At 56.7% G+C, this 16,057-nt stretch overlaps 1 protein-coding gene across 5 annotated transcripts in view; it reads left to right on the plus strand.

The window, feature by feature from the left end:
* The window catches only part of ADCYAP1R1 (ADCYAP receptor type I), an 86,151-nt gene extending 76,960 nt beyond the window's left edge, over window positions 1-9,191 (plus strand). For 2 of the 5 annotated variants that reach the window (XM_074284570.1, XM_074284572.1), the window contains 3 exons: window positions 977-1,106; window positions 4,549-4,590; window positions 5,850-9,191. In XM_074284570.1, the coding sequence (XP_074140671.1) occupies window positions 977-1,106; window positions 4,549-4,590; window positions 5,850-6,035 (358 nt within the window). In that variant the 3' untranslated portion in view covers window positions 6,036-9,191. Of the gene's footprint in view, window positions 1-976; window positions 2,363-2,416; window positions 2,667-4,548; window positions 4,591-5,849 lie in introns of those variants that run through there. The other 3 variants (XM_074284569.1, XM_074284571.1, XR_012485065.1) reach the window with 2 other exon arrangements.
* The last annotated feature ends 6,866 nt before the right edge of the window (window positions 9,192-16,057 follow it).

The following is a 16,057-nucleotide window of genomic DNA, read 5'->3' on the forward strand; positions in this document are numbered from 1 at the left end:
TCCATCCCCCCTGTTAAAATGACAAGCCTGCACCAACCGTTATCTGGGTGCTTCCAGAGGACCAGGGTCCTTTCTGCTTCACTTGTGACTTCCAACTTGCCTTTGCCTCTTATCTGTCATGGCTCTAGTCTGGGATTCTCTAACGGCTGTCCCAAACCTCTCATGCTCTATTTTAGAGGATGTTGCCTTTCATTCTATCTCCACCCAAGAGTTTTAGAACTTCTGTCCCCCCACCCCCACCTCCCCAGCCCCAGCCCATTGTACCTTCTCTAACTCCAAGAATACTTCTATTTATCTCCTCCCACTCACACCTTTCTCCTTCTGGCTTTCTTCACCATCTTCTCTGTTTCCCCTCAGATCCTCCAGGCAGTCCCCATGGCTGAGTATTCACTTTCTGAAGCTCTTGGGGATACAGAGTAGCCCCTGCTTTAAGCAAGTCCACTATTCAGATGTCCGGACAGCCAGATAGACCAAGATGTTTGGAGGGCCAGAGGTCCACACAGATCACAGTCCTCATCTTACAGGGGATTGTTTACAATGCACAATATTCTTTGCTTTTCAGAAGGCTCTTCCCTTTCACACAAGGATTCTCCACAGTACCCAAGACTCCCCCTCACAGAAAGTTCCCCACAGTTTTCTCAGGGATAGCAGGCTCTCCTCCTGCATTCACAATTCTGCCTTATGCCCATGGTAATGAAGAGGAGAGAGGCTCTGGGCCAATGCTGCCTCCTTCCCTTTTCTGGAGCATCCTTGGAGAATCAGGACATCCCAAACCTCCACTGAGCTAACAGCTGAAGGCAGAAGGGTGGTGCCAGCCAGCAGGGATGGGCTGAGAAAGACAGGAGAAGACCGTGTGTGTGTCTGCGAGGGTGTGTCTGACTGGGGATCCCCAGGAAAGTCCACCTCCTGCTGGGGAGGCCCTGGTCCTCCCCCATCCTAGGAGCCTGAACCAGCTGGATCTGCTTTCTCTTGGCAGGAGGCTGGCCCGCTCCACACTGCTGCTCATCCCACTCTTTGGAATCCATTACACGGTGTTCGCCTTCTCACCAGAGAATGTCAGCAAGAGGGAGAGACTCGTGTTTGAACTGGGACTCGGCTCCTTCCAGGTATGAGACGGGAGTCAAAAGAGCGGGTTCTACTCCCACCTCTATCGCCACCTGGGTGCAATCAGTCAGGAAGCACTGATTATGCACCTGCTGTTGCCAGGCACTACAGATAGGAGGCCTGAGAAATGTTGGGCCTTATCTGTAGTAGCCGCCAAATGCAAGACGGCTGCTGTCCTCAAGGGGCTTACAGTCAGAGAGACAATAAGCAATCAGCTGGGTATGAACAAGACGCTGACGAGATGGATGGAGATAAAGAGCAGAGGGAGGGCACTTTATGAGACTGCCCCAAAGGATCTCTTTTAGGATTCCTCTAGGAGCTGGGATTTAAACAAGGCCAGGGAGGACAGTGGTCACAGCAGATAAGGGAGAACATTCTGGGCCTGGGGATGCCAGGGAGAGAATGCACAGAGCCCAGGGATGGAGGGTCTTGTTTGTGGGAGGCTGGGGTCACTGGATCAAAGAGTCCATGGAATGAGGAAGGTGTCAAAAGACTGGAAGGGATGGGGAGAGAACAGGTTTTGCTGACTCTCTCTGGGCTTTAGCTTCTCCAAATGAAGGGACAAGTTCAGATGACTTCTGAGAATCCCCCTCAGTCCCAGGATTCTGGGATTGAGGAAAGAGGTACAGTCTCTTAGGAAATCCTTTTTCTTGGAAGGGGGAGTGATGGCAAAAAACACATAAAACAACCACAGAATAACCATATTGGCAGATGACTCCCAACATTCCTGTCATCTGCACCCCATTGTCTCTTGTGCGGGCTCCTAGACTGCATCAGGGCCCCCCAGAGAGCCATATCTAAATGGACTTTTGCCATCAATGAAGAAAGAAGACTCCCCCAAAGACACCCCCATCTTCTTAGCCATTGTTTTTCTGGAAGAAAGTATCCATCCTTTCCTGGAAAGTCTCTGCAAACCTCTGAACACTTCCATGACTTGGTCCTGGGCCATGCTTTCCACATTTACACTGAGTAGCAAAAGAGACTAACCAGATCTGGAAGACCTTGTTGAGATTTGGATGGACTGGGCAGCCTCTCCACCCATCTGGCTTGGAAGTCTTCAACATCTTCCTAGAAGTCTTCTGAATTATATCCAGAAGCGGGGAGAGATTTGAGTCAGTCAGACCCTGTAGAAAATATTGCCATAATCTGGGGAGGAGATGTTGACAGCTGGACCAGGGTGGGGACAGGGTCAGAGAAAAGAAGGTGGTATTGGAGAGATGATGCTGCAGGAGTGAAAGCAACCAGAAATGTTGCAGAGGTGAAATTGACCAGAGATGATGCAGAGGTGAAATCTACTAGAGATGTTGCAGAGGTGAAATTGACCAGAGATGATGCAGAAGTGAAATCATCCAGAGATGTTACAGAGGTGAAGTTGACCAAGATGTTGCAGGAGTGAAATCAACAAGAGATGTGGCAGAGTTGAAATCTTTCAGAGATGTTGCAGAAATGAAATCTACCAGAGATACAGCAGAAATGAGATTGACTAGAGATGTTGCAGAGATGCAATTGATCTGAAATATTGCAAAGATGCAATAGACAGGCCTTGGCTCTCTACTGAAGATAGGGGATTAAGAAAGTGAGAAATCCAGGATGACTTCTGGGTTAGGAGCTTGAGAGACTCAGAAGGTGGTGGGGTCCTCAACAATAATAGGGAAGATAATGAGTTCTGTTTTGGACACATCATCATGTATAAGATGTCTGGGACGTCCAGTTTGAGGAAAACAGTTGGAGGGACAAGACCAGAGACTGCAAACAAGTTAGAGGCAGACACCTGGGAACGGAGAATCCTCATGGAGATGGTAACTGAATCCATGGGAGTTGGTGAGATAACCAAGTGAAATAGGATAGAGGGGAGAGAGAAGAGGACCCGGGGCATGACCCTGAGAGATACCGATGGTTAAAGGTGTGATCTGAAAGAGGATCCAGCAGGAAACACAGAGAAGTCTTCAGAGACGTAGGAGAACCCAGGGAGAGGGGTGAAAAGAGAAGATCAAGGGGAGAGTGGCCAAGGGGATCCAGGGCTGGAGAGAGGCTGAGGAGAATGAAGGTTGAGAAAAGGTTAGATTTGGCAACTAAGAGACCCCTAACTTCAGGGAGAAGTTTCCATCGAGTGACAAAGTCAGCAGACAGACTGTAGAGAAAAGTGGGAGGGCAGGAAGTGCAGTTTTAGACGTTTTTCAAATTTAGCTACAAAAGAGGAGATAAATGTAACTAGTGGGAAAGGCTGGTTAAACTGAGGGGTTTTAGAGGACGAGAGACATCAGAATGTTTGTAGGTAGAAAGGCAGCAGCCAGCAGATAAGTTAGAGTGAGGATGATAGAGAGGGGCAATCAGCTAGAAAAGATAGGGTAAAATAAGCCTATGAGGAGGACTTTGATCTAATTTTCTAATGATAATATACTATATAATAATAAATAAATCATAAAATAGCTATATTAACATATTATAATATTATTAATATATATTATAGCTGGACAGATAGGTAGATAGATAGATGGTAGACACTAGGTGCTAGGCTCTGTGCTAAGCCCTTTAAATTATTATCTGATTTGATCCTCAAACATCCATCCTGGGAGAGAGATGCTATGATTTTCTTTATGTCACAGATGAGAACATTGAAGCAAATAGAGATTAAGTTTTATCCCGGGTCACACAGCTTAGTGTCTCAGGCTGGATTTGAATTCAGTCTTGGCCTCTTCTTTGTAGGAGACAGAGGGACAAAGGAAAGGTATTGGCAGAAGGCATCTGGGGGAAGGGAGGGAAACCATTCGTAAATGGCCTCATTACTTTGGTTCTCAGCTGGGAGGAGGCAGAGAGGAGCCCCCGAAGTCTGAGGAGAAATGGAGAGGTTTGGAAGGGCTCCTGTGGAGGCTGAGGCAGGGACTCAGAAAGGAGCTCTAGAACCCAGATCCACGGCCGGCTCAGTCAGCTCCCCCAAGAAGGGGCCGGAAGGGGCCCAAGACCGAGCCATGGCAGGGCCCAGTGGGTGTGAGGAGAACAGTGCCATCTTGAAGGGCCTTGGGAGTCATCCTGCCAAGGTGGTTAAAAAGGAGGCTGAGCCTGTGGCGGCCACAAGAGACTCAGTCTCATGGGGAGAGAGTAGCCGGAGCACAGGGAACAGAGCCCTACCTGAGGGGAAAACAGATGGAGCCTTCATCTTCATCGTGGAGATGGGGATGAGACTAGAAGGAAAGGATGGCAATGCAATGCAAGAGTCGCCTCCCAAGAAAGGGGCATTTCTGAGCCTTCTGGCTTGTCCGGTGTCTTCCTGAGACAGCTGGGGACTGCTCTGCTCCTCACACTGAATCTGAGTGACGTGTCTCTTCTCTTCTTCCCTCCTTCTTCCCTTTTCTCCCCTCCTCTCCCACTCCCTCTTCCTTCCTTCCTCCTCCTTTCCCCCTTCCTTATTCCTCCCTCCCCTCCCCACTCCTTCCCTCTGTTCAGGGCTTCGTGGTGGCCGTCCTCTACTGCTTCCTGAATGGGGAGGTGAGTTCTGAGCTCCCATTGCTCTTGCCAAGGTTGGGTGGGCTGAGGCCCTGCAGCCCGGCCCTACTACAGCGACCCCCCGCCCATAGCTGCCACCCTCCTGGAGAACTGAGAGGCTCCTTCCTCGGAATCCTTAGAGGCTCCTTCCTGGGTTGAAGGCTCTCCTCCGCTAGCTTCACTGCCTTTGGGCCCTGAGTCAATCGGACTTTCTCTGTGTCTCCCTGGGGGCCTGGCCCAGGCCCACCACTGGGGGAGGGGGGGCAGGGAAGGACAGGCCATTTGAGGAGGGTCTTTAATCAGCTGAAGGGCACCCTACCGCTGGGGGACGCCTAAAACCCTGCCACAAGGTTGGCTGAAAGGACCCAACCTGTTCCTGTTAAGAAGCCCCATGGTGGGAGCCAAAAGGCACCTTAGGGACTCCTCGAGCACGAGCTCCCAGACCCCCTCGAGCAGCTCTCAGCCAGCAGGAGGAGCAAAGAAAGTGGGCGGCAGGTTGGGGGGTGGGGTGGAGGGCCAAGTTCAGAGGCCAGAGCTCAAAGGGCATTGTTGAAATGACTGGCCATGGGGGAGGAGGGAAGGGGAGTCCAGAAGTCGTGAGCCTGGGAGAACGGAGGGGGCGAGGCTCCTGAAGTTCGGTGATGGGCAAGAACGGGCACGGGAGGCATGGGGGCTGGGGGCAGCTGGCAGAGCCTGGGAAGTCGGGATCCTGGAGATGCAGGGTGGCCCCGGGCTCAGCAGAGAGGCCCTCACCTGACGCTCTTGGGGCTGCTCCAGTGGACGTCGGATCCCTGGCAACCTTCGGCCATCGTGTTGAACTTCTCCTCCTCTTGGGTTCTGTTGGCAACACACAAGAAAGTTGATGATTTGTGTAAATCTGTTTTCTGTCCTATAGCTGATGACTTATTATTTCTATTAATTTTTATTTAATTCATTAAAGTAGGACACAAGTCACGGGAGCTAAAGGTTATGGGAAATGTTGGTCATGGAAGAAACAGGTCACAGGAGTCCTAGGAGCCCTGGGAATATGGTTTTAGACGGGTCACCAGCTGGCCCTGAAGTCTCCAAGGCCGCTAGCCAGAGATGGGGAGAGGAGGGCCTTGAGCCCCCTCCCCTCTTGCGCCAGGGCCCCCAGGCCTCCTGCCCCTGTTGGGCGGCCCAGGGCCTTCCTCTCTGCCCTTGGAGCTCAGCCAGAGGCCTCCAGACCCGGCTTTCAGCGTGGAGGTAAGCGGCGAGGTCCATAAAGAAATGACCTTTTGAAGTTTCTCCCTAAAGGTGCAGTCCGAAATAAAGAGAAAATGGCGGAGCTGGAAAGTCAACCGGTACTTTGCTGTGGATTTCAAGCACCGGCACCCCTCCCTGGCCAGCAGCGGGGTGAACGGGGGCACCCAGCTGTCCATCCTGAGCAAGAGCAGCTCGCAGATCCGGATGTCCAGCATCAACGCTGAGAACCTGGCCACCTGAGCAGCGCCGCCAGTGCCCGGCCGCCCTCCTGCCCCTGGAGAGAGAGATGCATTGTGGGATTGGGGCAGGGAGGGGTGGCCGGGCTCCTGCGGCCGTCTGAGAGTGAGTGTGAGTGTGTGAGTGAGTGGGAGTGGGAGCCTCCAGAGGAGGACGTAATGCTTGTCCCTTTGGAAGCGTTTCTCCCATCCCCTTCCCCGTCCCTTGTAAATAGAGCCGCCGAGCTGGGACCAGGGCCCCCCAACTCCGCAGCCCCTGCCCTTCCAAGCCGTGCCCTCGCTCACTTCATGCAGCCTGGGGGAGGGGGGCACAGCTGCCCGGGAGCACTCACTGCTCTCCTCCTGCTCGTGGGTCCCTGCGTGGAGGGGGGGAGGCCTCCAGCTCCCTCAGCCCCTTCCCCTCCCACAGGGGCCGAGGGCTCAGATCCCAGGGCTGCTGAACTCTTCAAAACTGGCAGTGGGTGAATGGGGAATGTGGTGACTGTTCTTGCTTCCTGGGGAGGGGGGCAGGTATGAGCTTTGAAGCTTTGGCCCCTTGGGGGGAGAGCCTGAGCTCCCAGACTACCCCAGCCAGGTCCCGGGAGTGTGAGGGACATCCCAGCCTGCCCACGGCCCTATCTTCCCCGCAGCCATTCTTGGAGTCCCTTAGTACCTATTAGTTAGTGACCATCCTGTTTCTGAGCCACCCCCAGCACCCCAAGGAGCCCTTGCCCCTTAAATCTAAGGCCTGACTGTCCCGCCTCTTCGTGATGATATCCGTCAAACCTCAGGGGCCTTCCCCCTCCACCAGCAGCTGAGCCCGAGGGAAAGCCCTGGGGCTGGCGAGGCTGGCGCTTGCCCATGAGGGCGGGCTCCCGTGCCAGGGCGAGGGCGAGCCCCTGGAGCGGATGCTGAGGCAGAGCCAGGGCCCCAGAGCCGGCCTTCCCAAGGGCCTCGGCCTCCTCCTGCCTGCCCGGAGCCTCCAGTCTGCCCAGCCTCCCTCTTGGCCCTTCCATTCCCGCTGTGGGACAAGGAACAAGCTGCCAGGGGTCGGCCTGTCCAGTCATGCAGGGGCCAGCAGAAGGAGGCCGGGGTTTCGGGGCCCGTCTGAGCTTCTTCAGGCCCAAGAGTGTGGGGGGTCTCTCAGGGGACCAGGACCGGTGGCGCCACTCGGGGGGGGAGTCTGGATGGCCGGAGCCCACCTGGCTCCCTCGACCTGACCAGGTTCCTCTCACTCAGTGCTCCTACGCTGCCCGGGGCCGGACCCGAGCGTGGGAGAGGATGCCTGGGGGGGGCCAGAGCCGGGACACCCCGACTGCTGGGAGCCTGAACGATCTGGCTCATCCCTTGGGCGTCGCTCACCCCACTGGTCACAGGGGACACTAACTGTGGAAGGCCCGTGGGCTCTGAGCCGCGGGCACAGGACTTCCTGCCAGCGGGCAGAGTTCTAGCTCCGGCCTAGCCGGGAGGGGAGGCCCCGTGGCCCAGGCTGGCCCAGAAGATGGTGCCCGTGGCCCCAGAACTTGGCTCCCCAGGGCCAATGCCAAGGAATCCATGGGTCTGCACATTCTCTCAGAGCCTCCTGGAGACCCGAGGGCACTGGGGAAGGGGGTGGGGCAGAACGGGGACCCCGAGCCCTGGCCCAGCTCTGCTCCTGGCTGCCTGAGCCTCCGGGCCTGAGCTCCCCCCCCTCAGCCAGTATCAGGGCTGGACAGCGCGTCCTACAGCTGGGAAATCGCAGGAACCTGCTGTGCGCCAACTCCCAGGGGCCAAGGCTCCCACAGCCCAGACCCTCCCGGGCAGGGAGTCGCGCATCCCCCCGCCTTCAGGACAAGGGCGAGCGTGCAGACCCCAGCGGCGGGGGCCTCGGCCCGATTCTGGAGGAAATGCCCCAAACCACTGCCTTCGGGACATCAGGGGTGCCGGCGGGCTCCCCCAGACCTGGCTTAGAGCCTCAAAGAAGGGTCTTACAATAAGGGGAAAGTGGAGGAACATCACCGGTGGCTCCGGGCTCCTTCCCTCCTCCCCCTGGGGGCTGCAGGTGCTCCCTGGCTGTTATTCTTCAGTGCCATGTCTCCTGACTTCCTCCTCCTGTGGGAGCTGTGGCTGCTCCCCGGGGGTCACTCCCAGCACTGCAGTGTCCCCCCATCTCTGAGAGCTTTGCCTGCCTGTGGACGCTCCTGTCCCCCGCGCTCAGACCCCCCCCCCATGTGCCGGGGAGCTCTCGGCGTCGCCCTCAAGCTGAGAGGCGGCCTGGGCCCCGTTCCGGGGGCACAGCGAGGGGTCACAGAGACCGCCCCCTCCTTGGGGACCTCTCTGCATCCAGAGAACCAGCAGCTTCCCCGACCTCGGGCCTCCGGGCCATTGCTCCTTGGCCTCCACCCCAGTGAAAAAGAGGCCACGGGGAGCCCGGATCTGTCTCCACCACAGACCGACCAGCTGGCCTTGGAACAAGTCATTAACCACGATTTTTGGCCCTCAGACTCCCCATCTGTAAAATGGGGCTGGGAACAATAGCCCCCAGTGGCTGAGAGGCCTCGGAGGGGAGCTGCCCCTCTGCCTCGGTGGTCTGCAGAAGCCCAGCTTGACCGCGGAGCTTCACGGCCCGGAGCTCGTGCTGGGCCCCAGGACTGGATCTCGCCATCCCCGCCCCGGGGAGGTCTGGAAGGCTCTATCAGCCACGGAGCCCCTCCAGCAGCTGCTGGGAGGCGAAGAGGGAGCTTGGGGGTCTGGGGGGGGCTTGGCTTAGGCTCTCCATGCTTATCTTTGTGAATAACTTCTTACTTTGTATCTGGGGGGAGGGGGAGAACATGAGGGGTTCCACTGGGGGCACCCCAATCACCCCAGATCGTAGACAAGAGAGACGTCACAAGGGCCCGTAGGGGACCCCTCTTCTCGCTCTCTCTTCCCTGCCCCCCGCCTCCTCTCTGTCCTGTCCAGTGGATGTCTGTCTTGCTGTGTTGGGAGGGTTGGGGTCATCCTGGGCATCCAGCTTTGGTCCCCCAACTGGGGGGACTGGGTGGGGGTGGGGTCCCTTGTCTGTGTGGATGTCAAACTCCTGGGCCCTGCTACAGCCTTCCGGATGAACCCCGCGCACTGCTGGGCTCTCCGAGGCGTCCCCCCTTCTGTAGTTGGTTCAATAAATGTCTTCTCATTTTTACCTGGGCCCTGTGTCCTGCCGCAGATCTAGGGGGGCTCGGGAGGGGGGCCTGGGCCTCCAACCCGGAACCTCACGAAGGCTTGTGGAGTTAGTCAACAAACACGTATTGAGCACCTACTATGTGCTAGTGCTCCGTGAGGGGGACGCAGACGGAGGCGAAAGGCAGTCCTTGCCTGGAAGAGCTTTCAGTTTAATGAGGGAGACAACATGCAAACAGATATATACAAAGCAAAGAATTAAGGGGGGTGGCTTCCTGCAGAGGCGGGATTTTAATTGGGACTAAAAAGAGGCAGAGGTCAGCCATGAGAGGAGAGGAGCGAGAGTTCCAGGCCTGGGGGACACCAGAGAATGGCCGGAGCCCAGAGATGGAGAGTCTTGTTCACAGAACACCAGGAGCCGGGGACTGAGAGGATGAGGAAGAGCATTCTGGGCCTGGAGGATGCCAAAAAGAATGTCTGGAGTCCAGACATGATGGAGGGAGGCCAGGGAGGTCAGTGGTCAGAGAGGATGAGGGAGAGCATGCTGGGCCTGGGAGATTAAGCTAAAATAATTGAAGAGACATAATACTGTGTTTATAGCAAAAGAGCGAAAATCCTAATTTGGAAGAAAACACAAAGCTAATTCTCCTAACTTCAAATGTGGATGGATTAAACAATCCAATAAAATGAAAGAGTGACAAATCGAATAAGAAAACAAAACCTCACAATCTTCTGCTTATAAGACACACATTTAGAAAGCAAAGACACAGAATAAAAATAAGGAGATAGAAAAAAATGCATCAAGGTAATCCAAATAAAGTTGTCTGTCATCAGGTATATTGAAAATAAACATTCAAACCTAAAAAAGGAAAAAACGAGAAAACTACATCATAAGGGGCAAAAATATATCCGAGAAAACAAAGTCAATATTAAATTTACATGTTCCAAACGCCTTAGCAGTGAAATTCATAAGGGTAAGATTGTGACAAGAGATTTCTAGGTAGCTGCTGGAACTCTGTCTTCGCAGAAATCAGCTGGAGTCAGGATCACTAAACGTCTTTATTCTAGATCTTTCACAGTCAAGGTCAGGGGGTTAGGCCTGCCTACCTACCTCACACACACCTTCCTCCCTCAAACGCCAGGAGAGACTGAGTCCGCTTCTGGTCTCACTTCCTCTTCCTCTTCTTCCTCCTCCTCCTCCTCTTCCTCCTCCCACACACGTCACTCCCCCCTCTTTGTCCCACCAATTAAGTCAGCACAGAACAGCTGGGGAGGGTCAGCCTTCAAACAAGTTAATAGGGAACTGGCCAATTGGCAATTAGTCTCACGTGCTCCATTATCCAAGTGCATTGCTCAGTTCTAGCCCTTTACATCTCTCAATTTTAGGTAAGTCTAACAGAAGGATAAACCAAAGCAAAACAAAGAACTGAACAAATTGCTGGAGAAACTAGAACTAACCTACTCATATCACCTTCTAAATAGGCCTGCAAGACAATATAGGTATTTTTCAGCATACAGGACTTTTACAAGCACTGACCTCTAGATATAGAGGTCGTACAGTCAAATGCAAAAAAAGAAAAATAAAAAAGTAAATCCACCCTTTACAGAAATCCAAAATCCAAATAATGACTAGATCAAAGAATAGATTATAGAAATGAATAAATTATATGAAAGATAAATGTCAAAAATGCAGCTAAAGTAGCCCTTAAAATAAAAATCATAACTCTACAGAAAAAATAGAAAAAGAGATGATTCATAAAAAGTTTGAAAGGCACCAAAATAAACCTAAAAGAAACATAAAAGAAAATACAATGAGAATTAGAGGAGAAATAAACTGGAAAAAAAAAACCCTGGAAAAATAAACAAAACTAAAAGTTGCTTCCTTGAAAAGATTAACAAAATTGACAAACCTTTAGCCAATCTCATCAAAATGAAGAGGTCAGGAAATCAGATCTAAGAATAATCAGAACCTGGCATAGAGTTGTGTTCTAAGAAAACTTAGAACACAGAAGAAATAAAAGAATACCTGCAAAAATGTTAAATAGTCAAATGGAGAGAAGATCAGCAATCTTAAATAATCTAATCACAGAAAAGTAAATAGGACAATACCAAGGGGGAAAACAATGTCTTTTTAAAAGACTAGCTAGATATTCTTAAAATTGGAGGGAAAAAAGCACCCTTTTATTAGGCAAATATAAACCTGCTACCTGAAACAGGGAAAGATTTTTTTTTAATGGGAGAATTTTAGACTAATATCATTAATAAATAAGAATTCAAAAAATTGTAAATCAAATTTTATCAAATAGCCTAAAAGGATTCAAGGATCCTCTGTTAATTTATTTTTATTAGCTAATAATTATCTATAATTATAGCATTACATATATAAAATAAATAAATAATAGAATTAATCCAAGGAATATCTCATTATGATGAAGTGAGATTTGTACCAGGGATACCAAGATTGTTTGACATTAGGGCAAAAAACCAACATCATAAATCCTTTCAAAAATAAAACTATTCAAAACTACACAATTAGCTCAAAGTACCTTGAACAAAGTACAAAATTCATTTATGCTAAAAACCCTACAAAGAATAGACATAAAGGGACCTTTTCTCAATACCAGGGATTCCAGGAGGAAAATCATCAACAGAATAAATCTTCTTTAAAAATAAAGCTATTCAAAACTGCACCATTAAACAAAGTACAACGTTCATTTATGCTAAAAACTCTACAAAATATAGACATAAAAGGGCCTTTTTTTCAAGATCACAAGAGATCTGTTTCCAGAACCAAAAGCATCCTGGGCCATGGGGATGCACTGGGACCTTTTCCAAACCCCCCTCCCCCAAACCAGGGACAACGTAAGGCAGCGGCCGCGGTCCCCGTTGTTTGCTCTAATTCTGGAAACGCGGGAGCCAGAAAAGGAAATTCAAGGCACCAGACGGGAGGAGCTGGAGCGCCGCTTCCCGACGCCCCGACGGCACCTGGAGCATCCCAGGGAATCAGCAAAAATGGGCCCGAGACCGCCCGCGGCCGGCAAAGGCGCGCGCCCCGAAACAGCTCGAAAATCCCGGCGCAAATCCAGGAGGCAAGAAAGAGGACCTCGCTCCCACCAGCTAAACGTGAACAGGGCGCCGGAGGCTGACGCCCGGACCGCCCAGAGCCGCCCAGAGCCGGGTCCGGGCGGGAGGCGGCCCGGGCCGCGCGGCTCCTCGTCCATTCCCGGGAAGCGGGTCTGAGGAAGGAGGCCGGCGAACTCCACGAGAGGCGCTTGTCCCGGGACAGCGGAGCACAGGGCGCTTTTAGGGCGCGTGCCCGTCTGGGGGAGATGGGGAGGACTTTCTCTCTGGGCAGACGAGCGGCTCTGGCGGCCCCGGCGGCTGCTGACCATGGGGGTCTGAGGAGCCTCCTCGCAGGTGGGAGCACTCCACGGGGGGGGGGCTCTCCCTCCCCCAGCTGTGCCCTGGCCAAGCTCCCGAGGGGCCGGGGCAGCTCCGGGTCCGCAGCTGGGCCCGCATCCGGGCCGGGCCGATGGGGGTGACGGGGACACCGCGTCTGGGCCGCTCCGGTGCCGGACCGCCCGGGCCCCTGGGCCAGAGCCCCAGGCCGGGGAGCCCGGAATGGGGGCCGCCAGCATTCCGGGGCCCAGCTCGGGAGCAGGGTCACGTCCCGGGGGGGGCACCGGGCAGAGCCAGCTCCCAGCTCCCCACAAAAGCCTCTAGTCCGGATTCGGCCCGGGAGCCCTCCCTCCCCCCGACGGAGGGCATGGATTGGCACACCCCGCTGTGCCCTCCAGGCTGGCACTGAGCCAAAGCTCCTCTGCCCACTGCTTCTTCCCCGTCCCCTGCCAAGGGGACGCTGAGATTTGGTCTGAGCCGGCTCGGGGAGACCTGGCTCCTGACCTTGGGGTAGAAGCCCGGGCGGGCTCCAGTCTCCCCCGGAAGCTGCTTCAGGCCCAGCTCTGGCCGGGGGGGCCGGGGGGGGGCCGGAGAGGGGGCTGGGGGGGGCGGGGAGCCGGGGAGCCGGGGGGACCCAGGGCCGCGCACCGAGCCTGAGCCTGGGAAGGAAAGAAGGGGGAGGGAGGAGGGAATTGAGTTGAATCCGACTGTGCCTCGTAGGCAGCCTAACTTACCGGCTGCTTCCCCGGCTCGGGGCTCCCGGTGCAGTGCCGTGTCCCTTTGAGACACCTGTGCCCAGCCCGGGGTCACTCCTGCCCCCCCCCGCCGGCCGCCCGCTGCTCCCCGGGCCAGGGTTCCCTCTGCCCCCCATGGGCCCCGCGGGCATCTCGGGCGGCGGGTGAGGCGAGCCCGGTTCCCACCACGCCCCGGCGGCCCGGGCCAGCCCGGGTTGGCGCTTCCCCAGGCCCCGCCCCGGCCCCGCCCCGCGCCCGGCAGGTGGCCCGGAGCTCCGTCCGCCCGGCCGCACCTGGGGGCGCCTTCCCTGCCCTCGGGGAGCATGAGCCGGGCCTTCCCCCGCGGGCCCCAGGGCCCGGCCCGGGAGCAGAGGCTGCAGCCGCCCCCCGGCCTCCCCGGAGCAGGTACGGAGGGGGAGGGGGCGGCGCGGGGGCCCGCGGGGCTCCCCGGACGGTCTCAGGGGCGGGGCTCCGCAGGGGCCTGGGGAACCCGGAGCCGGCGAGCCCCTCCCCTCCCCGCGCCCCTCCCCCCGCCAGATCCGGCTCCCGCCCGCCGGGTACGGCTGCTTTGTGCCAGTTTGTTCCCAGGAGCTGCAGGCTGGCCCCTGCCCAGCTGTCACGTGGGCTGCCCCGAGCCCGCTGGGGGGAGATGCGAGGGCCGGTCCAGGCGGGCACTGGGGCCGGGAGGCAGAGACCCTGCTGGACGAGAAGCCGGCCCCTGGCGGGAGGAGGCCCCGGCACGGAAAAGGTCCGGGGTCTGAAGGCCGAGGCTCCCCCAAAGCGCCCGGAGAGTCTGCCGTGGGCAGGGATGGCAGCTGGGCACCCACGGGACTGGGGCCGACAGAGGGAGCGCCTGGCCCGGGAGAAAGGTGTTCCTGCAGCCGGAGGAAACCGAGCCCGCATGAGAAAGTCGGGACAGCGCCCCCTTCAGGGGGCAGCGGGGGGCACAGCCTCAGATCCAGCTGGGTGACGCCGTCGCTTCACCCTTTTGCCGGGGCCCCCTCTGTGGGCCCCAGTGGGGGGGCACGGCCGTTAGGGAGGAGATGCCGGGCGCCTTGCCCGGGGACTTGCCTCTCCCCCAGGGGGTCAGAAGGCCTCACTCAGAACCAGCAAGCTGAGCCCGATGCCTCGGGCAGGATCAGAAGGCAGCCCGTCTGAGGCTGGCTGTCCTCTCCGGGACATCTGGGAGGGGCCGGTGTGAGGGCCCCCCCGAGGCAGCCCTAGCGATGTGAGGGGGCCCGAGCTGGGTTACGCTGGGCTCAGCACCCCTACCCCCCAGCTGAGGACACCAGGGGGCCGGGGGGACCTGATTCGGTCTCCCTTTGGACGCTCCTGCCAGGGGGGCTTCGGGTGAGGGATTCGGCCTCCGGGGTGAACAAGAAGGCCGGCGCCCAGGACTCGGAGGCCCCCCGGCTCTGGGCCCCCTCTAACCGTCTCCCCGTCCCCTCCCCAGGTGAGAACCGGGCCCGTGGCGGTCACAAGGAGGCAGGCCCGAGGCCGGACATGGCGGCCATCCAGGACCAGTGGCGCACCCACCTGACGATCCACCGTCTGCGCCACTCCAGCGGCTGGCAGAACCCGCCCCTTCCCAAGGCAGGGCCGCCTTCCTCAGAGCGGCCCTCAGAGGACGCCAGGCAGGAGCCCCAGGGAGAGGCTTCGGGGCCCCGGGCAACACCGGCCCCTGGGAGTGCTCCCGCAGCCTGGGCCAAGAACCACTACCCTTTCCCAAAGAGAAAAGCGCCTCGGATCTCGGAGGCTGCCCAGAGGCTGGGTCTCTACAGGCCCACCTGAAGCCCCCCGCACACTGGGGCCGAGGCCTCCACACCATTGCCTTCCAGGGAAGCCAGCCCATCTATATCCCTGAAGGCCACAGGCCAAGGACAAGCTCTCCGTGGGGGGTCCGAGGGGCTTCCCCAGCCTGGTAGCTCTAGGGTGCTGCAGGGGCCTCCAGGGAGGTCTGGGGCAAACAATGGCGGTCCTGTGTGGGTGCCAAGGCCGCCCCCCAGAATCCTGACAAGGCCCAATAAAGTTCTCTATGCAGGAAGGCTTCTTCTTTCCCTGACTTCTGGGGACTTGCCCATCACCAGAGCAGGGGGTGTGGGAAGGTCGGCATGGGGTCCGGGCACCCAAGGCTCTTACAGAGGAGGGGCCTGAGGGAGGCCGGAGGCCCAGCCCTGCCTCTCAGCCTGGCGCCCCTGTACTGAGTGGGCAGGCTTAGAGCCCAGGGCTCCTGACCCTTGCCCCTTCTGTCCCTGCAGCCCACGACCCCTCCCCACAATCTCTGTGCTTTGGGGAACTTCCTTCAAACTAAATTCTAAGGCCCAGAATCCTAAGTTCCTCAAGGGCCCCCAACCCCAGCTACCAGCCAACTGCCCCCCCCATCCTCCCGGGTGAACCCCAGTCAGCCAGAGTGCTTCCCCGGCGGTCCCATGGTGCTCAGGACGGGGCTGAAGCCATAGTGTGATTGGCCTTTCCTTCCATGGGGTGATGCAATGCCCACCCTGACCTCCAGAGGGGCATCTCCCCACGGGAGACTGAGCCAAGTGTGCCTGGGCACCAATGTGCTCCCCACTGTGCGGCTCAAGGGCCCCCTCCCCTCACAGCTCAGTTTGGGGGCTCAGCCAGGGAAGGGGGACCAGGCTGGGCGTTCGGTCTCCCTCCCTGTGGAAGAGCTCCCAGATCTGGCTGGAGCCCTGGAGGGTGGCTGGGCCAGGCCCGGCCTTCTGGCGCTCTTTCTAGGCCAGTGGGAGGTCTGGCCTG

The sequence above is a fragment of the Sminthopsis crassicaudata genome, chromosome 1, assembly GCF_048593235.1.
Source record: "Sminthopsis crassicaudata isolate SCR6 chromosome 1, ASM4859323v1, whole genome shotgun sequence".
Lineage (NCBI taxonomy): Eukaryota > Metazoa > Chordata > Mammalia > Dasyuromorphia > Dasyuridae > Sminthopsis > Sminthopsis crassicaudata.